The following is a 22,327-nucleotide window of genomic DNA, read 5'->3' as shown; positions in this document are numbered from 1 at the left end:
GAGAAAAGTTAAAAGTACTTAAGGTGAGGAACAGGGCAAGGATGTCCATTTTCATTACTTTTATTCAACATAATACTGGAAGTCCTAGCCATAGTAATGAGATGAGCAAATGAAATAAAAACATGTAAATTTCAAAGGAAGAAGTAAAAGTTGCTTCCTTCAGCAGTAGATGTACTAAAAATGAAATGATACAGAGATTAGCATGGCTTCTGAGCAAAGATGACATGCAAATTCGTGACGTGTTCCATATTTGGGGGATTAAGAAGTACCAATTGACAGTTACAGAATAGTCATGTGGATATGGAGTGCAGTATAGGGAATATAGTCAATAATCTTTTAATAACTATGGTGTCAGATGGGTACTAGATATATCAGGGTGATCACTTTTTAAGGTGTTGGGAAAACTGGACAGATACATGTAAAAAAGAAGTAGACCACTTTCTTAAACTGTATACAAGAATAAACTCAAAATGAATTAGATAGTTAAATGTTAGACCCAATACCATAGAAGTCCTAAAAGAAAACATAGGCAGTAAATTTACTCTCTGACATTGCTGTAATATTTTTTTCTGACGTATCTCTTTGGACAAGGCAAACAAAATTGAAAACAAAGAAATGGAACTGTATCAAACTAAAAAGTAAACCAAACTAAAAAGGAAACCAATATCAAAACAGAAAAACCATTGAACGGGAGAACATATTTGCCAATGATACAACCAATAATGGGTTAATATCCAAAATTTATAACGAACTCATGTAACTCAGCACCAAAAATCAAACAATCCAATTAAAAAATTGGCAGAGGATCTAAATTGACATTTCTTCAAAGAGGACATACAGATGGTGAATAGACACATGAAAAGATACACAATGTCTCTAATCAGAGAAATGCAAATTAAAATCACAATGGGATATCATCTCAGGCCTGTCAGAATGGCTATCATCAATAAATCAACAAACAAGTGTTGGTAAGGATGTGGAGAAAAGGGAACTCTCGAGCAATGTTGTATTGCAAATTGGTGCAGCCACTGTGGAAAACAGTATGTGGAGTTTCTTCGAAAAATTAAAAATAGAATTACTTTATTACCCAGCAATTCTACCTCAGTACTTATCTGAAGAAATTCAAAACACTAGTTCAAAAAGATAGGTGTTCATTGCAGTGTTATTTACAATAGCCAGGATATGGAAGCAAACCAAGTGCCCATCAGTTGATTGGATGAAAGAGAGGTGGCACATGTTATTTGGCAATAAAAAGGAATTCTTACCATTTGTAACAACCGGGGATGAACTTAGAAGTTAATATGCTAAATGAAATAAGTCAGATATGGAAATACAAATAATATATGATTTTACTTACATATAGAATCTAAAGAACAAAAGAATGATCAAACACAACAGAAATAGACTCAAATACAAAAAACAAACTGATTGTCAGATTCGAGGGATTTGGGGGGCTGGTTTAAAATGTGAAACAATTAAGTAAAAATTGTCAGTTACAAAATAGTTATAGGGATGTCAAGTACATAGGGAATATAGTCAATAATCTTGTAATAATTATATATGGTGCCAGGTAAGGTAATGGACTTTCAGGGGGATCACTTCATAAATTACATAAATGTCTAAACACTGTTGAATGCCAGAAGCTAATATAAAATAATGTGGAATTTCAACTGTAATTGAAAAAAGAAAAGAAATGCAAATTCTCAGACCTGCTGAATCAGAAACTATGGGTGTGACTTATGTTTTAACAAACCTGCAGGTGATGCAGGCCCAAGTGTGGGAATCATGGTTATTACCATGGGCTGTTTCTTTTCATATTCCTCAAAGCTAGGTTTCTTCATTCTGTTCAGTGGCCATACTTCAGAACTCTAACATGTACCTCCTTCTAACAATAACTGCCAGGACTTGAATCGCTAAACACTTTTAGGAATTATCTCATTGAAATTCCTTATAACGTCTCTATAAAGTAAGTACTGTTATTCCTAATCATATAGACATGGAAGTTGAGAGCCACAGATTTAATTACCTTGCTCAAGTGCAGAGCCAAGCCTAAAACTCAGAAGTTGTAAATTTGGTCCAGAACATATTTTCCTTTAATCGTGTTGAAGGAAGTTTCCTAATATGCATTTATAACATATGAATTTGGTACCTGGAACCACCTGTTTGGGTTTTTTTTTCCCCAAAAACATTTTTTCATTGCTTTTAGAGAGAGAGGGAGAGAGAGACATTAATTGGTTGCCTTCTCATATGCTCCCCGACCAGTGATCAAACCTACAAGCTGGGTATATTCCCTGACCAGTAATCGAACCCACAAATTTTTGGTCTATGAAACAATGCTCCAACCAACCAAGACACACCGGCCAGGGCCCACCAATGTTTTTATAGCATAGAGAAAAGACTGGCCCTGGCTGGTGCAGCTCAGTGGACTGAGTGCCGGCCTGCGAACTAAAAGGTTCAATTCCCAGTCATGGCACATGCCTGGGTTGCACACCAGGTACCTGGTTGGGGGCGTACTAGAGGCAACTGATTGATGTATCTCTTGCACATTGATATTTCTCACCCTCTCTCCCCTCCTCTGTCTCTAAAATTAAATAATTAAAATCTTTAAGAAAAAGAAAAACTGTATCTTTTATAATTTCCAAAATTTAAATAATGTAAGGGGAAAAAATGACATAGATAAGTACAGAGAGGTACATATCAGTGATTCAGAGAATAAAGTAGTTTATGAGAATTTGCAACTATATAGTAGTTTCTAATTCTCGGGATTAAAATAAAACAAAAGATGACCTAATGTGATTTGGAGTTGCAGAGTCCTGGTCCCTTAAGTATTTTTTGTGTGTACCTGGACAAGTGACATAATGTCTCTGAGCCTCCGACTTCTCACTTGTAAAATGGAGATGATGATAACACCACTCTCACAGGGTGGTTGAGGATTAATGAAATTATGTGTATAAAGTTCTTAACTTGATGCTGGACATGTAGTAGGTTTTCCATAATAAATATTGGGTCGACTGCTATTAATAATCCTACTAGATTGTAAGAAAAGAATATTCAAAAAAGAAAAAGAATATTCAGGCCTTCTTCCTTTTCATAGGACCCTGCCAACATGGCAGGTGCTTCCTGGAGGTTGGTTGGGTGGCCTATGTTTCCTTTGGGCTTCATGCCAGGAAGTTGGTCGCGGTTATAGATGTTTGATAAGAACTGGGCTTTGGTTGATGGATCTTGCACTTATGGAGACAAGCTTTGCTTTTCAAATGCATGCAGTTCACTGACTTTATCCTCAAGTTCCCACAAAGTGCCTGCCAGAAGTATTTCTAACAAGCCTGGCAGAAAGCAGATATCAGTACAAAATAGGCAGCCATGCCATGGACCAAGAAAACTGAAGCCAGAGAAAACAAAGCCCAGATGACTGACTTTGATCATTATAGAGCATGAAGGTAAAGAAAAAGAACTGAATAATCGAGCTTGAAGTTAGGAAGCTTCAGAAGGCACCTCTGCTGAAAGCTTCTCCCAAAAAAGCATGTGCTGCTAAAAGTGTAGCTGCTACAAATGTTCCAGCAAAAAAGGTGACTGCTGCAGCCAGAAGGCAGCACCTCCCAAAGTTCAAAAGGGTCTGAAATCTCCAGCCCAGAAAGCATCTGCTCCCAAGGCATCTGTCAAGAAAGTATAAGAACATAGGAGGCTATTATAAAAGTAATAAAGGTTCTTTTTGCATACTGGCAAATCACAAGAAAAAGAAAAACTCTTCAAAGATTTTCTAAGTATCTTCTTGACCTTATGGCAATGTGAGGGAAATGAGGGTAATGATAGAAGGGCTTGGGTCTTAATAAATCAGACCACTATTTAGAATCGGGTGTTCTATTATAGTTTGAGATGAGCAGTATTTAATCTTTCTCTTTCCCTTCTCTGTGGCAGACTGATTTCCGATTCTACTGGATGCATTCAAAGTTACCAGAAGAAGAAGGACTGGGAGAGAATACCAAACTCAATCCTGTAAGACCTGGGGTTAGGGTTGCCGATTTCTTTATGGGATTGGTTTGGGTTGGTTTATTATCTAAATATAATCATTATGAATGAAATTATCTATTTTTGAGACAGTAGGCATAATAGGAAGTTTATAGGCTTAACAGTCATCCAGATCTGGATTCTGGTTTTGGCTTTAAAGATGACTAGGGTAAGTTAAAAACATCACTTGACCTTAGTTTCTTCATTTGTATAATAAGGTTAAAAACACCTACTTTACAGGGTTATTCTAAGAATCAAATGATAAAAATACACACCTCCTCCTAGCACGTCCTACTTATGGTAGGCTCTCAATGAATAGTGGTTGATGTAAAAATGCTAATAACTGCTTTTATTAATAACGTATTTAGAATTCTGGTACCTTGGTTCACTACTGTAGCATGTATCAGCAGCACCAAGAGGCCTGGTAAAAAAGACTTCTCTGTCTTGATTACCAGAGTTTCTCATTAGACTTACATTTCTAACAAGTTCCCCAGTGATGCTGAAACTGCTGGTCCGTGAACCACATTTTGATATCTGAGCTGAGAGTGACCTCATCTAGTCAGTTCCCTCATTTTACACATGAGAATACAGGCTTGGCGAGGGACTGCCTTCCCCAGGGTCCCGCAGTACAGGATGATAGTCCGAGTGTGTTTGCTATCTGATCAATGATTAAATATGTCACAGCTGTTTTGAGGGCATTTTATTAGGTAAGCCCTGTAGATTGGTATTTGCCTGGATTGCTTACAGCATTTTTAAAGGCAATTGGATAACAGAGGACAATAAACGGGGTCAGTATAGCACTTCCACTGATGTATCAATAAGGTCCTGGAAACAAGTATATTGAGGAAGGAGAACATGGGAGCTGTTCTGAGTGCTCTACACGTATTGTTATCTCACTGTATCCACACAACAACCCTGTTAAGCAGGTACTTAATTATCCTAAGTAAATACCTTTATTATCCCATTTTACAGATGGGAAAATGGAGGCATATAGAGATTAAATGGTTGGCAGAGCTGGGAGTCAAACCCAGGCGATCTGACTTTAGAATTTGTTGTCCTTATTGCTTAGTTATACTGCTTCGATATAAAAATCCTGGCTGCTGTGAAAGAAGTTTCAGTAGTCCTTTATTAAAAGCAACTGCCAGAGGCCTGAGAGAATAATATATAATCCCTAACCCTAACACAGGACTGTGGTTCTTCATCCTGACTGCATGTTAAAATTAACTGGAGAACTTAAAAACAAAAAGAATACCTGGGCCTCTCCCAGACCACTTCAGTCAGAATCTCAAGTTAGGGCCTGGGCATCAGTAATTTTTAAGAGTTCCCCAAATGATTCTCCTGTATTTAGCAAGGTTGAGAACCAGTGACCTAGAAATTTAGTGGGTAAATGGAGGGGAGGTGGTTTGGAAGAAAGAGACTGAAAACTTTTCTTCTTTGATACAGCTTTTCAGTTGCTGGGACAATATTTGTAATATTTACTAATTTGTTCTAATTTGTATTTTAGTTTAAATTTGTGGGGCTAAAGAATTTTCCTTGTACCCCCGAGAGCCTGTGTGAGGTGCTATCTATGGATTTCCCCTTCGAGGTAACAAAACCATTGTCTTTATTGTTCTGATGTGATTGCATGACACAGGAAAATGTGGTTACTCAGCGTCTTAAGATACCTTCTGACTTTGCTGTGTCCAAGCATCAGAAAAGGGCTAAAAACTAATTGTTGAGAAGGGATGCACTCACTGCTACATAGGTCAGGATGCCACACCTGGAAGGGCCCTGAACAGACAACTCATCTCACTCCCTCATTTTACAGATGCAGAAACTGAGGCCCGGATTGGGGCAAGGCTTCCATTCCTAGGTCGTTCTTTGTCTCTGCCTGCTGTAAACCTGAGAACCAAGCCCTTTGTTTGACTGCCATGCAGGTTGTAAAGTCTAGAGGGGCTTCTTTGACCACAGGGGTTTGAATTCTCAATCCTTCCTTCCTAGGGAGAGCAAATGGGCCCTAGGTATATCAGTGCTTGGAGAGCAGTGACATGGAGCAGGTGACCAACTTGTCCCAGTTTGTGCCCCAGACTTTCCCAGTCTTAGTGTTGAAAGTCTCACATCTCCAGAAGCTCCTCAGTCTGGGGAAGTCTTTTGTCAACCTTAGAAGCTGCGATTATTCTCTCCAGGCTCAACAAGCAAACTTTCCTTTGCCCATCATACCCTTTGCAATTCTGGCTGGTGTATCTTTCCACAGCATGCCCCTCTCCTTTCTTAGTGAATAAAAACTTTATTCTCTTAAAAACAATTCTTTCTAGCATTCCAAGTTTTTGCTTGAACTGGATATAATTTTGCAGAAAGAATCACATCTTCCTGCATGAGAAAATAGCAAAGGCTGCATTGCCTTCATTTCTGGGAGTCAATTAAGGTGGTAAGAACGTGTCACTTTATTTATAGCATAAGGGCTATAAGGACAAGAAATGCTTTTAGAGTGGAGTCGATGATTCCTGGAAAAGAAAATTTGGACTATAGAAGGTCTTCCTGTTGAGAAAAACTGAGTTTCCCAGAACATAGCTCACAAACAATTTAGGGGGAGATTTAGGCCCCCAACAATGGCTTGGGAAGCATGGCTTCTTGATAGCCAGTTTCCCCTGTGTGCAGCAGTCCAGCATCTCATAGGGGTCTGTCCAGTTCTCCTGCTTTGTTCCCTATGTAGAACATATACCCCACTATGAGACCTCTGGGTGGTGCATGGATTTGGAGAGAGAAGACATGGGGTCAGTTGAATTTCTGTTTCATACTCACTGTTTGTTTTTAGAGAATCCCCCAGAACTTTGAACCAGCCCCATCTTGAAAGTATGCTCATCGTGGTAAGAGGGTGAAACAGTGGTAGGAAAACACCCTATCAATAGGAAAGTACTATTTATGTTCTTATTTTCTAAAATTTAGTATTCTAGGCCATTTCTTCATTTAGAGAAATTGTATGTGTGAGAAACAAGAACTCTTTGGCAATGAGCCAGGAACAGGATTTGGACCACAAGAGCTGTCCTGTGTATATAGGCTTTCTTGGAAACATGTGGCCCCAGAAGTCATTTTGATCCCTGGTCTCCTTTCTTGTAGGTAGATGGACTTCTCTTCTACCACAAGCAGACCCACTATAGTCCTGGAAGCACTCCTCTGGTGGGCTGGCTGCGCCCGTACATGGTGTCAGATATTCTTGGTATGGCTGTGCCAGCTAGCCCGCTGACCACCAAACCAGAATATGCTGGGCACCAGCTCCAGCAGATTATTGAGCACAAGAGGAGCCAAAAGGAGGGCATGAAGGAGAAATCTACACACAAGTCCTTTGACAACGGGCACTATGAGCTAGAGCACCTGTCTACCCCTAAGGTGAAGAGCAATCCCCACAGCCCAGACCAGCCTGGGACCCTCATGGAGAACTAAAGAGGGCAGCCTCCTTTGAGAGTCATGGGACAGTGCTTGGTCCCAGAAAGAAGGTTGAGGAGGAGGACAGGTACAACAGGTGACTTTATTTTAGAGTGGACTTTTCAAGCCGCTCCACTGGAACCAGCTTAATTCCTGTAAAAAGTGTATCTTGGACCACAATGTAAATACATACAATTCTTAAGAAAGAACTTGTGACTCTTTATTTTTTCAAGGGATTTTTTAATAAAGATTTTATTTATTTATTTTTAGAGAGGGAAGGGAGAGAGAAAGAGAGAGAGAGAGAAACATCAATGTGCAGTTGCGGGGGGCTGTGGCCTGCAACCCAGGCATGTGCCCTGACTGGGAATCGAACCTGCAGTGCTTTGGTTCGTAGCCCACGCTCAATCCACTGAGCTATGCCAGCCGGGCAAGGGACCTTTTATTAGCAGTTGTACAGGTGACTGTATCAATCTGAAGATTGCTTTGTGGTCTAACAGCCAAGAACTTGCCCTGGTCCATGTGGCTCAGTTGGGTGGAGCATTGCTGTGTAACCAAAAAGTTGCTGGTTTGATTCCACATCAGGGCACATCCCTAGGATGCGGGTTTGGTTTTTGGTCTGGTTGAGTACGGGAGGCAACCAGTCAATGTCTGTCTGTCTGCCTCTCTCTCTCTCTCTCTCTCTCTCTCTCTCTCTCTCTCTCTCTCTCTCTCTGTCTCTCTAAAAGCAATGGGAAAAATATGTTCTCTGGTGAGGATAAAAAATAAATAAAAATAAAAGCCAAGAACTTGTGACTCTTAAATCTTGAACTCCCAGGCTCCCTAAACCATGGCCCATTTCACTCTGGTTTTAGCACTTAAGCATTCTGCTGAGTGTCTAGTTGCTACTGTTGCTAATGTCATTTTCTAAGAGGTCTTACCAAGAACTGCAGTTCTTAGTATTTGAATATCTTCCCTCTTCTGAGAAGACAAGTGTGACTTTCTTTGGTTTAGACATTGCCAGAGATAAAATGCAAATGGTGTTCATTTACTACTTCAACAAATGTTTGAGCACCTTCTAGCAAATAAGCCCTTGTGCTAGGCCTCAGTGATATAGAGTGGGTTATGGAGCTAGAGAGGACCAGTGAGAAAACAAACCCACCAGCATATAGAATGAGTGAAGATGGTGAGCTGACTGCTGTAGTACAGGAAAGCCATAGAGCCTCGGGTGCTGGAAAGAGCAGAGGGAGGTTTCACAGAAGAGATCAGAGCCGGGCTGAAATTCAGAGGAGGGACAGCAATGTGCTCTGGAGACAAGGTGGTTAGGAGTCCTCACAGAGGCAGGAGTGTACACAGCTGCCCTCCTGCAGGGCAGGCAGGGTAGGGCAGGGCTTACTGTGGGACCTCAAGTTGGTTTAGCATGGCTCAAGCATTATGTAGAATTGGAGGGCTGTGGAAGAGGAAGCTACAAATAGAGATAGGCCTGATTGTGTTATACAGAGGTTTTGAATTTTATGTTATGAATGTAAAGGAGCCTATGAAGAGCTTTGAGCAGAAAAGATCCATTCAGATTTATGAAATAGAGCTCTTTGGCAGCTATAGGAATGGAAGGAAGGTGGTGTCTGCCCTATGTTCAGGAAACATGTATCATTTCCCATTGGCTGGAATCTGCCCCCACACTGCTTTCCATCTTCCTAGCACTTACCTTATTGGACAGAATAATTCACTATTCCACTCCAGCAACAGTAGTGTCCTGTGGACAAAATTTATAGAGGGATCTGGATCATATGTGTTACATGCAGTTGTTCTTTTGTGATTAATTCTGGGAACAAATCTTGGTGGGACTTGTGGTTGAGAGGAGCCTAATTGTAGGTTCAGCACAGCAGTGGACTTGGCCTTCCTGCTGGGCTCTTAGACAACTGCTCAAACCAACTCTGTCAAATCCAAGATGAAGCCCTGCCTGGTGTGGCTCAGTGGACTAAGTTCTGTCCTGCAAACCAAGAGGTTGTGGGTTTGATTCCTGTTTGGAGCACATGCTTGGGTTGCAGGCCAGGTCCCTGGGTGGAGGTGTGCTAGAGACAACTGATTGATGTTTCTCTCCCTCTTTTTCCTTCCCTTCCCCTCTCTCTAAAATAAGTAAAATATTTTTAAAAATCCAAGAAGCCTCCTCCCCCACACCCAGTGATGTTCCTGCTGCCTGCATATTTCAGCATGTCTATATCAATAAGCTCTTTCCTAAATTCCAATAGGGTCAGTTCTGCAATAGGAACCTCATGTTCCTCTTGTCAAGAAGGATCTCGTTGGCTGCCTAGATATTTTGTCTCTGTTTGATCACCTGCCTTCTGAATCTGTAGTCTGTATTCTCAGCAGCTAGCTGTGTCATTTCAGGAGCAGTGCATGCTAGCTAGCATCAGTGAGACGTGGCTGGGCTCTGCCCAGAAATAACCAGGTCTGGAAGGACTACTTTCCCATAGGACACTCTGGGGACAGATACATCAGTCAAAGAATGTATTGGCCAAAATTATTACCATGCACAACTTGATATTGTTGAATGGTTGCTGGAAGGATGTTTCTCAGAGGAATGCCCCTTCTGTTTTTAACTGAGGAGCTAGTATTATCGATTACTGATCAGAATGTATGTCCTGGTATGTACTTCTTTGTAAAAATGCCACCTGTTACAAAGATATTGGTGTTATATGATACTGTGATTGGATATTAGTTTTCCGGCCACTCTTCTGAATAGCTCCCAGCTTCTTTTTTGTAGAATTATCTCTTCCCCAGGCATTATGGTATGGTAGGAGTATAATTTGGGGTAACTCCCTTCCTTAGCCAACCATCAGGCTCATGACTCAACTTGGGACGATCACATGCCCCTCACCAAAAATTCATGTCTTGAGCAGAGAAACAAAGGGAGTGACCAGTAGGAATTCATTTATTTGGCCCACTGAGGGGCTAGGAGTGTTTCTTATTCTTGTTACAAGACCTGTAAACATCCAGTAAATTTCATCTTATTTAAAGTAGCCAGAACGGATTTCCTGATACCACTGCTCAGTGTGGCCTTGCATTGCTTGCTGTGACTGGAGGACCAGCTTGGCATGTGGTAGCAAAGAACTACTACAGTGGTTGCGATCACCTATTTTAGCTGAAGTGCCATTGGAACCCATGGACCTAGAAAAGACCAGGCAAAATAAGAAGTCTTGGTTACTTTAATGTTAGCTGAGAAAAGCTGTGCTGGAATCTAATGCCTGCATGAAAGAGTTGATGTCAAACAAATCCAGTTGTATTAACAACCATTTATTTCCTTCTCACTTACATTTCAGCCCACTGAAATCTGACTTGTTCATCCACTTTAAGTGCTCTCATCAAGGGACTGGTTGACTCTTGTGTTCCAAATCTAAGGGATATTTCCCAGGATTTCTCTTACCTGGCTTTACCTGCCCTGTATATGCTGATGCCTCCTCTATCTTACTGTTGGCACTGTATATGTATCTAACTTATTACCAGACATTTCCTAATCATCTCAAAGTTAGCATGACCCAAACTGAACTCATTATCTTTCTCCCTTAGTCCTGCTCTTCCTGAGATCCTTGTCCCTGTTAATAGTGTTTAGTCACCTTGGCTAGGAAACTTTCTCGTGATCTGGTCTTAGTGTATCTGTCTGGTCTCATAAATAATCTTGTCTCTTTTGCTGTCTCCTTTCTAGTGATGCTGCTTTATGTTCTCTGTACATGTCTGTTTCATAGTCCCTCTGCCTCTCCACCCCTACAGACACTATTCCTCCTTATTCTGATTGCATTTACCTGGTGACTGTACCTACTCATCTTTTAAAAACTCCATTCAACAGATACCTATTTGAAACTTTACCTCTGTAGGTAGAATTAACCATTTTCATCTTCGTGCCCTCAACATCCTACTACATGTCTATCAACCAAAGTTAGGGATGATCCACAAGAACACCATCATTTTGACACTAGTTACAAGTTAGGGATAGCCCCCAAGACCATTCTTAGGTTTGATAATTTACAAGATGGATTTACAGAACTTACTGAAAGCTTTTATACACGATAAGTTTATCATAGTGAAAGGAAACAGATTAAAGTCAGGCAAGAGAAGAAATGCATGGGGCGGAGTCCAGAAAAGTTCCAAAGGTAGATTTTCCAATTGTCTTCTCCCAGTGGAGTCATGGACAGCATTAAACTTTCTTGGTAACTATGTGTGACAATAGAGTATTACCAACCAGGGACTGTCTCCTGTGCCTTGGTGTCCAACATCTTTATCAGGGCTTTGTTGTCGTAGACCCATGCAGCGGTCTAGCTGGTAACATGGGATTTAAAGTCCCCCTCCCCTAGTCTCATTGCTGGACTTTTGGTAGGGCCAAAGACCCACAGGTAAACAAAGACACTACTATTAGATCATTCCAAGGACTTTTAGGTTAATTCCCAGGAGCCAAGGGCAAAGGCCAACCTTTTTCTGGGCAAGGTTAAATTCTTGACTACACACTCCTTGTCTTCGGTTACAAGCTCCTTCAGGTCAAGGACTTCTTTTTTTTTTTTCTTCTTTTCAGGGGAAGGGAGGGAAAAACAGAATCACTGATGTGTGAGAGAAACATCAATCCATTGCCTCTGGCACGCCCTCGAGTGGGGACCTGGCCCACAACCCAGGCATGTGCCCTGACCTGGAATCAAACAAGTGACCTTTCGGTTCGCAGGCTGCCACTTAATCCACTGAGCCATATCAGCCATGACTGGGATCTGATCTTAATTCATCTTTAGATCCCCAGTGCCTGGCATTCTGCCTGGCACTTTATCAATAAATGTTGGTTCAGTAAGTGAAATGATGAGTGGGAATGAGAACACATTTTGGAGGAGAGCCCCCTTTCCTCTCCCACTGCACAGAGGGGTAACCCTGGAGAGAGGAAGCCGATTGGAGGTGTGTGGCTGGCTGCTAAACAGGTGGTTGGATGTGCTGCAGACTGCTAATAATAAGTGTATTTAGTTCTGCGGGTGTGATTAAAAGTATAGCCTAAAAACTTAGCACTGTGTACACTGAAGGAGGGAAAGAAACAATCTTCTTAGCTACAGACTTCCTTTCTAATAAGGGGATGAGTAAAAACCACTGCACAATATATTTGTAAAGCAAATGTATCTTTTGTTTTATGCCTTTTGATATGTAGGGCAGGAAAAGCAGACTGCTTGCTTTGGTAAGATGAGGTGGTATTTGAGTCCCATCCTGTCTTGCAATTTTGTGATTATACCCAATTTTTACATCAAAGGAGAACCAAATGAATTTTTTTATGTTTCTTTACCAAGTGCTGAGATATTTGGTTTGGGGTCTTGATTTGATTGTGCCTTACCTCCTCCCAACTCCCCAAAGGGCCCACCGTCCAATAAAAAGGCAGAGGCAGGTGGAAAGGACCTGGGAGAGCTGGAAGGCTGGCAGTAGGGAAGGTGAATAAAGAATGGCCTTAGATAACAAATATGCAGGAAGGGGCAAGTGTACATTTATTTCTCACATCCATTTCAAGTGATGGTGAGTCTTTTGAAAAGATGAATTTTCATCTCTTTTGCAGAGGCAGAAAAGTACCCGGAGGCAGCCTGGGCAACTGGAAGGTGAACCTCACTGTTGACCTAGCCCAGAGGCATTCTCTGCTTTTTGAGGGACAGTGTGGGATCCAAAGAGGCAAATTTTGAAACCTAGAGATCACTTCTGGCTAGAACTTGACTATTTGCATTTGTAGCCAAGTTGCTCCCTCCCAGTGGGCTGGCAGTCTTTCAAGTCTTTTGTCTCTCTGCTTTTGCCCTTGTGGTTTTCTCTGCAGTCAGCCTGGGGAAATAAAATTCAAATCTATCAGTTCTGCTTCTCATTGGCAACTTTAGCAAGGGAAGAAATTGAAACTCGCTTAAATAAGGTTCTGTCTGTTCTGGCTTCCCCATTAACACACGTAAGTCAAAGTGAGTGAAAGTGATGTAATCTAATTCAGATGGTTCCTCTCTGTTATAGTGAATGTTTTTCACAAGCAACTAAGTATCCACCGTAATCAAACCTGTTTGTTTGGTATTCTTTGGTAAGAATTGGACTTTGCTAGAAAAGGACAAATCCATTCTTTCAGCAAACACCGACTGAGCACCTCCTACTGTGTACTGTATATTGTGCTGGTTCTGAAGCAAGAGTAATAAGACATGGTCCCTGCCCTCAAAGAAGTCATGGTCTAATGGGAGAGACTACCAAGGAAGCAAATAATTATAATTCAGAGTGTTGTACAAACTCTAGACACAAGTATCAGGTATAAAATTAACATAGTATAGTGATTAACCTATGATCTGAGAGTGGTAAGTAGGAATGTCAGATGAGAAAATTATGTGAGGAAAGAGGCAGATCATATTTTAATTAAAAGAAACAAACAAAGAGAATAGGCATGGTAAAGACCAGTCCCTGCAGTAATGGGGCAAAATGTAATCTATTGTACAATGGGATAAAATTTTTCAACTTCTTTATAGAGCTCTCCTTCAGCCATCCTAGTGATTATATAGACGTGGCTTATGCGTAAACAAAAAATATTCACCCTAAGACACTGGTTAGCAGTATGACCTCTTTACTCTGTATCTGTTTGTCTTTTGGAAAAAATGGCAATAAGAAACAAGAGTGCGGTGTGATCATGGGGAAGCAAAAGAAAACAAGTATGCGATCATGAAGAGAATGCTTAGTCTGAGAGATCAGAGGCTGAAAGAAAAGGATAGATTAAAATCTAAAAAGAAAGAAAAGAAAGATCCTAATGCACTCAAGGAAAGTGATGTTCTCCAATACCCTTTCTGCTTATTCTTCCAATATAACACACAACTGGGCCCACCTTACCACATCCTGGTTGATACCAACTTCATCAACTTTTCCATTAAGGCTAAACTGGACTTAGTGCAGTCAGTGATGGGCTGTATCTATGCCAAGTGTATCCCTTGTATAACTGACTGTGTAGTGGCTGAAATTGAGAAACTGGGGCAGAAGTATTAAGATGGATCTAAGGATCCATCTAAGGATGGATCTCTAAGGATCTCCAAGGATCCAGGATTTGAACGATTACCATGCACACAACAAAGGAACCTATACAGATGACTGTTTAGTACAGAGAGTAACTCAGCACAAGTGTTACATTGCAATCACAGTTGACCAGGACCTTAAACCAAGAATCGGGAAGACCCCTGGAGTTCCCAACATGTACATTTCTAACCATAGGTACAATATTGAGCGAATGCAGATGATTTTGGAGCCCCTCAGTTCTAATACTTAAAAAACAAAGTTCCTCTGCTTTCCTTCAACTAACTTTCTCTGTTGCTGGTTTATTGAACATGCTACAGAATGAGCTATTATTGCTCCACTCACCCATTTGCTCTGTTATGAGCTAAGTATGGTTAAATGCACTCACTTTTTTATGTTGTTTTGAAAATGGTATTTTGTATCATTTTAATATTTGTTACATCTTTTTATAAATCAGATGACTGCTCAAAAAAATGACAATAAGAACTTTGGATTTTTTATAGCCAAAGCACATCTTATATAGCACAATACACGTCTCTTTCATAGGCAGTAGGTATTTGGAGCAATATTTTGAGAGGAGCTTTGGATTTTAGAAGTAAAGTTGTTTTGGGGAAAAGATTATAAAATTCTAATCACAACTTTGGAAGTATCTCCATTCTTAGACAAGAACAGATATAAACTAGGCAGGAGAAAATGGTAAGACAGAGACTTCAGAGTTAAGATGACTGTTTTCATTGATTTAGTTATTGAACACACATTTATTAACACATTTAGTTATTGAACACACACATATCTAGTAGTGCCTGCCTACTAGATGGTAGGCTCTAGCCACTGAGGTTCCAGGGGCCAACAGGACAGGTGTGGTTCCTACCTTCCTGGAGCTTACAGTTTCATAGAGCAGACAGACACTAGGCTAATGAACAAATACACAACAGCAAGTTGTGATTAGCTCTCTGGTAAAAGATAAGATGGTACTGTGAGAGTAACAAACAGGGAGTCTAATTCAGTTTAGGGAGTAGCCACAGAAGATCCTCCTGAGGAAGTGACTTCTGAGCTGAGACCTTAAGGATGAGTCAGATTTGTCTGGTGAAGGAGGTAAGAAGAAGGGGAGGATAAGCTTTCTAGACAGAGACCTGAAACATATGCTTTAAAAGCAAAAAACAAAAATAGAACCCATAACACCCCCTCCCGGTTCCCTCTTTATAATTTATTTTCCACTTTCAGATTTTAGTTGATGTTAATTAATTATATTAAATGTATTGGGGAAAACATTGGTTAATAAGTTTCAGGAATACAACTTTATAATACAACATGTATACTCTATTGTGTGCTCACCATTGGAAAGGTAGTCTCCTTCCTTCACTTTGTATTTGACTGCTTTCATCCTCTTCCTTCTCCCCCTACCCTGGTTAATTTAATAAAAATGTGATTTTTGTCACCTACACTCCCCCAATCCTACCCTAGCCTTTCTTTAGAGGCTCTGCAGCTAAGCATTTAAAATTGCAAGAAGGCTATGTCTATACATATGGATCTACCTTATATGCATTTTTTTTGTAAAACAAGGATCATAATTTCAGTTATCTCATACTATAGTGGTGAGAATAGATTAATGCAAATCATTTAGAACAGCGTGGCATATGTTAAGGACGGAATAAATGTGAATTTATTATCTCAGTGTGTATGTGTACTATATTTACTGACTTTCCAATTGATAGGCCATTATGTTGTGCCCATTCTTTTGCTATTACAAACCATTTTGCATCTCTTAAGGTTTGATTGAGCAGGATGACAGTACCATACTTGATTTCCTTGGTTTGAGCCTACAGTTATAGACAAGACTTTGTACTCTGATTATCCTAAGATTTACCTCTCAGAGTAAATTTAGCCAGCTGCCTTGAACTTAGTTTGTTACCCACATGTCTCTGCTCAGAAACTTCCAAACATTGTCCTGTGAGTTCCGAGAACTGTTCCCTTTCACACCCATGTGCTCCCATACACAGCTGTGCTGCTTAAACCACTGCCGAGTTTTCTCTCCCAGTTCACTCTGCTAAACTTCTCCCTTTATTAATTTTCCTCACCTGATCCCTGCACTAGTCATTACAATGCCTGGGTTAAAGTTTTAGTTCAATACTAATTCATTAGCTATGTGACTTTGGACAAATCACTGACCCTTGGTGTACTGAGTGAGGTTCACTGGGCAAAACAAATACAGAACTGTAAATAGTGGATTGAGAGACTTCATCCTCTCCTGTGTCTACTCAGTGGTTTGTACTACTCAGGTCCTGCCATTTCTTCCTTCAACCATTTGCCTCCCTGGGGGAGAAAAAGTATACAGTAATTTCCACCTGTAAATAGACCTGTGCACTTCAAGTCTGTGTTGTTCAGAGACCTCCGGCCAAGAAGGAGGCATGGGGAGACACACTGTGCCTCCTCGCACAACCAAAATAGGGACAACAAAAACTTAGAAGCAAAAAAAACAACCAGTACTGATAGAAAATTGAACTGTATGGAAGTCCAACAACCAAGGAGTTAAAGTAGATATTCATCCAGACAGGTAGGAGGGGCAGAGTCAGGCCCCCAGGCGGAGAGGGGTCCCGGCAAAAACAACAACAACAAACCTGTGTTGTTCAGGGTCAACTGTGTTGTTACTATTTAAAAAATTTTTGGAAAAGGTCATGTATACATCTATATGAAAAACTTACACAGTGCTGTTACAACCCAAGAGTTACTCTGAGGAAGGTAGTGACTTGGGGGTAGTGACTAAGGTCACTTTGGCAAGTTGAGAATGTTCTATTTCTTTTTTTTTTTTAAGAGGGGAAAGGGAGGGAAACATCAATTGGTTGCCTCTGGCTTGTCCCCAACTGGGGACCTGGCCCACAATCCTGGCATGTGTTTTGACTGAGAATCTCATCCGGGAATCCAACCAAGGCCCCTTCAGTTGGCAGGCTGGCACTCAACCCACTGAACCACACCAGCCAGGGTGGGAATGTTCTACTTCTTGATCTGTTTGGTTGTTACATGAATATGTTAAGTTTATGAAAGTTCATCTTGCTGTTCAACTTACATTTTCACCTTTTGTGTATATGTACTTCAATAAAAAGAAAAAAAACCTTAAAATGTACAAAAGAGCATATAAAAAGTTTCCCTATCCCTTCTGATCCTGACTCCCAGTTCCCCCCTTGAGAGACAACCACTGTTACCTTTCTTTTGCGTCCTCCCAAAGCTTTTGTATATATAAATAAATTTACAAATGTATTTTTTCCTTTATACGTATGACAGCATATTACACACAGTATTTGAGTCTTTTTTTTTTACTTTATAGTATAGCTCAGGGATCATTCCAAATTCTAACACGTGGAAGTTGCCCCAGTGCACAACCCAGTGCCTGACAAAGAAATATACTTGTTAAATAAGTAGTATCTTCTGGGAGTAGTATCTCCCAGGGGAGCGCTTGGGTGTAACACAAACTGTAACTTCTGTAAGGGGTATGAGGTCAATCCAGAGTCAGCCTTATTGGCGCCAAGAGTAAAATAACGACCGAGTACCAGGGATGTCTTCTCTAACCAAGGGCAAGCACTGAAGTTCCTGTGGCTGTCAGGCAGAAATGAGGCTAGGTCAGAGGCTGCGTTTAAAGTTCCGGAAGAAGCATTTCTTCAGCTGTCTGAAGACCCTCGGTTGGGTCTCTCCCAAGCTCTCCAGGGCTCAGCCCTTTATATTGTTTATTTTTGGTCTGGGATGATGCAGCAACGGAAGAGCCCTCTGCCTTCCCTGTGACTCCGAACCGGCCTAGGCCACACTGTAAGACCCCACTCGCGGTACCGCCTTAGGGGAACCAGAGGCTTGTAGAAGTTGCGGTGTTGTGGATGAGGTTTCCAAGTGCGAGGCTGCTGTAGCGGGAGAACTAAAGTTAGCTACGTTGGCAATGAAGTCCGGGATAACGCGGCGGAGCGAGAGCTGGAAAGGGCTGACCCGGCTTTAAGTCTACCAGTGACGGGGACAGGTGCGGAGGATTTGTCCCTCACTTGCGCCACCGCAGCGACGCGCCCCACCGCAGCTCGTTTCTGAAAGATTGTACTCCTCTCCACGGATCTTCGCCTCACAGAAAACGCACACTCCCGCCTTGCTTTTCCTCCTCCCGCCCTTCTTCCTTCTGCTTGAGCGGCTCCTCTCTGTCGCCCCCTCCCGGGCTGCGTCCCAGCCCAGCGGACCCAGCTCGGCCCGCCCATTAGCGAAGGAGACGCGCAGTTTCTCAATGGAGCCGCGCGGAGCTCAGGCGGCTGCAAGGTCCTGCCGCCTCCCTGTCCCTCGCTGTGGCCTGCGCGGCTTCTGAGGAGCTGCGCTGAGGCGGCCGCGGTGGCCAGACCGGCAGCGGGAGGACCCGTCACGCTCGGGTGGCTGCGGGGCGCCGCTGCCGAGGCCTCTAACGTTCTTCATTTCCTCCTACTGCCTCTCGAGGACTCTCAGCTCCTGTCTGCTGTTTTCCGGGAGAGGAGTGGGAGTGAGCGAAGGAGCGGAGAAAATACACAAGGATTTCCGCCCAGAAGACGGCGACACTCGGGAGCCTTTGGGCGAGGAACGGCGGCGCGGGACCAGCATGCGCGGGCCGGCCCGGGACTGCTGAGCGGGCGTCGCGCTCCCAGTGGGTTGTGTCCACCGCGGCTGCGGGATGGAGCCGGCGACCGCGCCCCAGGCCGACATGGCGCCGGAGCTGACCCCGGAGGAGGAGCAGGTAAGCGGCCCGACAGTGGGCGTGTCGGACCCCCGCCTTTGCGCGCCCCAGCCCGCGGGGGGTGTCCGCGGCGGCCGCGCCCCTGCCATCCTTCCCCCTAGGCCTCCCGGGCCCTAAGTTTGCGCAACCCCTTGCCTCCGGCCTTGCCTCCTTAAACAGGTTTTACTTCCTTCCGTGCGAGTTTGTGTTTTTTAGGACAGGAAATACCCCGGTTGGGCGGCAGGGCTCCTGCGGGGACCTCCTGCTCTCTCGAGGATGCACTGGGTCTGCAGACAAGAGCCGCGGGCTCCGCGCAGCCTGGGTAGCGTGCGGGCACGTCGTGAAAGGTGCAGGCCTTCCCAGACTTCCGAAACCCCGGCCTGGAACGCCCTGTGCCGCAGGCCCGCTGCCCGACTCTGTCTCGTTCCGGTCTCCATCTTTCCGGAGCCTGCGTGCAGCTCCATTGTCCGTTAACTCTTGGGACCGTCATTTCCCAGAAGGAAGTGGTTTGCGGTATCATTTTGAGGGCTTTGGTACGGGAAAAGCCAGGCCTTCTAACTCCCTCTCGCACATTTTTGCGGAGCAGACAGGGACCACACCTTGGGGGGAAGATGGGACCCCTACCGGCTTTTCCCTGCCTTTCTTGGCACTGCCCATACCCGGCCTTAGAGCCATGAGTTTGATTCTATGTTTTAATAAAAATCTGAAATAAGATGGTAACCCTCTTCAAACTCTCCAAACCCTTGTTTCCAAGAACCACACTTGATAGTGCAGTGTCCAGTGTGGAGACAATCTGGTTTTACAAAGTAATATTGGTTAATGGGCTTAAGACCTGATTTTTTAAAAGCCCCTTTCTCCTCATTTGTGGAGATAGTACTTTTCATGTTTGGCCTCAAACTGCAGTCTTGCCTTTTGACGCTTTGAGACAAAATCAGCATGGGGGAAAAATGCTGCTGTGTTGTACAAGCCATGGTAACATTCTGGTAACTGAAATTGAGCGTTAATAAAATGCTAGTCAGGGCCTAATACAAGCAGGTGGCCAAGGAACCCATCCTGCCAAAATTAAAGAAATACTGTAGTACTAAGGTGTGATGTGTTAGGTTGATTTTAAGAAGTGATCTTATTCACTCCTCTTTTGGAGGGTTAGTGAAATTTGAAGTTTCTATGTTTCTGAGACTTAATGACATCAATATTCCACTATGAAAATGGCATTAGGTTGCAAGTATTAGGAAACAAATATTGATAGTATTGATAAAAGTATAGAGAAAGTGTGTTTAGTAAAAATCTTTTACATCAAATGATCGTGATGGGTATTACAAGAACTGGATAGAAACAAAATCAAGGAGTTACGTGTTTTTTTAAAATAACCATCTGCTTTTCTACAAAATACCAAGTTCTCTACTGACATTTCAAAATGTTGAAACACAAACATAAAAGCTGCATATTTTCAAGTACAGTTCCAGTTATTGTAAAGCTTGATGAAATTTCATTATTTTACTTTAATATCATGTATGAATATTTTTAACTGTTAAGGTTTCTTTAAAATATTTAAATTAAGTAGCAAATGCATGTTAGTCTTATCAAAGTAGTCACCATGGGAAATGACACATTCATTCCATAATGCTAGCCCTTTGCCGAAACCAGTTTTACAACTCATTTGGAGTTGATTTTAAAGCTGTGGCAGAATCTTTGTAGAAGTATCTTCAATGTTGGAAAAATTTTGTATTTTTGAAAGTCAATTTGATTTTTGGAAATAGCAAAAAAATCCTTTGGAACCTGATTTCAAAAGTAAAATAGGGAATCAACTGAGTTAAGGCAAAATTGAAATGCATTTAGGTCCTTTTTGGGGTGTGGGAAATTGCCTTACAGATGCTTCTGGAGCACACCCCTCCTGAGTGGTACCTGTCTTTCATACAGTATTGTGAATCAGAAACCCAGAAGTTCTCTTGAACACTGTTCTCTTTCAGCCCCTGTGTATTATATGGATACATCATCAGATTTTCCTGAATACCTCTTAACTTGTTTTTCTTCCACCACCACCTTCATCACCCTACTCCCCAACTGTCATATCCTGACAGAACTTGTTTCCTGCTTGACACATCTGCTTTCCTTAGCTCTTATTCCTGAAGTCAAAGACAAACTGCAGATCTGATTGCATCTTCCCTTCAGCCTACCTTCCCCCAAAATAAGCATTCATAAAACCCTTCAGTGGCCTTTTCACTGCTCTTGGATCATCACAACTCTTGAATGTGTTCTGCAAAGCCTCAGCCATTGAGTGGTCTAGAGCCCTTGCTAATGCTCAAACTTCCTCTTTGCCCCAGACACACAGGCCTTTTGATTCTACCTCTTGCCAGGTGCTACAAGGTCTGTGTACAGACTGCTTTTGTGTGTCTAGAAATACTCTCCACTGCTAACTCCCTTTTTATCCTTCAGTTCTCAGCTTTCACTTTCTCTGGAAGGCCTTCCTTGACATCACCAATTAGGTTAGATCTCTGTTATTGGCTCTCAGAGTACCATGTACTGTCCTTTACATCACATATAACAAATTTACACTCTGCTCGATTTCATGACCAGAAGCTCCATAAGGACTAGAATTGTGTCTGCTTTTGTTCCCCGTCATATGCGCATTGCCTAGCATAATGTCTGGCACTTTATGGACATTAAGGAAATATTTGTGGAATGAATGAAAGTAATTCTGCATGTGGATTGTACACAGACAGTATCATCTCCTTTTAGAATGGCTTATAAAAATAAGGACATTGTTCATTTTGATATGTATTGAAGGCCATCATTATTATTATTTTATAAATATTTTATTTATTTACTTCTAGAGAGAGGGGAAGGGAGTGAGAAAGAGGGAGGGAACATCAGTGTGATTGAGTCTTGCTTGCCTTCAACTGGGGACCTGGTTGGCAGCCCAGGCATGTGCTCTGACTGGGAATTGAACCAGTGACCTCTTGATTCTCAGGCCAGCACAAAATCCACTGAGCCATGCCAGCGAGGGTAAAGGTCATCAGTCATCATTATTACTTCATAGTCTCATTATTTGTAACTTTGATGTTTCTTGCCTTTACTTTTTCAGGTCTCAATTACAAATCTTACAATTGAGTTACAGGAAAAATTATGCTTTGCCTTTGAGGAGCTTGCACGAACAACAGCAGAGTAATAGCAGTAACTATTTCCTGACCTCCTTCTTTGAGTAAGGCT

General features: G+C 42.1%; 2 protein-coding genes, 1 non-coding gene and 2 pseudogenes across 5 annotated transcripts in view; all 5 read left to right on the top strand.

Moving 5' to 3' along the window:
• The window catches only part of SNUPN (snurportin 1), a 39,745-nt gene extending 32,129 nt beyond the window's left edge, over positions 1-7,616 (top strand). For both annotated transcript variants that reach the window (XM_045848554.1, XM_045848553.1), the window contains exons 7-9: positions 3,916-3,993; positions 5,510-5,590; positions 7,102-7,616. In XM_045848554.1, coding sequence (XP_045704510.1) covers positions 3,916-3,993; positions 5,510-5,590; positions 7,102-7,425 — 483 coding nt within the window. In that variant the 3' untranslated portion in view covers positions 7,426-7,616. The remainder of the gene's footprint in view (positions 1-3,915; positions 3,994-5,509; positions 5,591-7,101) is intronic.
• Positions 151-254, top strand: LOC123825352. Its single transcript, XR_006786891.1, has one exon. It is a non-coding gene; the product is annotated as a U6 spliceosomal RNA (small nuclear RNA).
• On the top strand, positions 1,561-3,670 carry LOC123825117 (annotated as a pseudogene).
• Positions 7,617-13,615: 5,999 nt separating the features above from the next.
• Positions 13,616-14,658, top strand: LOC123825272 (annotated as a pseudogene).
• A 3,101-nt stretch (positions 14,659-17,759) lies between these two features.
• PTPN9 (protein tyrosine phosphatase non-receptor type 9) overlaps positions 17,760-22,327 on the top strand; it is an 85,275-nt gene continuing 80,707 nt past the window's right edge. The window contains exon 1 of one of the 2 annotated variants that reach the window (XM_045848556.1): positions 17,760-19,141. In XM_045848556.1, the coding sequence (XP_045704512.1) occupies positions 19,079-19,141 (63 nt within the window). In that variant the 5' untranslated portion in view covers positions 17,760-19,078. The remainder of the gene's footprint in view (positions 19,142-22,327) is intronic. The other variant, XM_045848555.1, reaches the window with a different exon arrangement.

Source organism: Phyllostomus hastatus, unplaced genomic scaffold, assembly GCF_019186645.2.
Source record: "Phyllostomus hastatus isolate PE091 unplaced genomic scaffold, TTU_PhHast_1.1 phas_contig_62, whole genome shotgun sequence".
In the NCBI taxonomy this organism is placed as follows: Eukaryota; Metazoa; Chordata; class Mammalia; order Chiroptera; family Phyllostomidae; genus Phyllostomus; species Phyllostomus hastatus.
This window is presented reverse-complemented; position numbering and strand designations above follow the sequence as displayed.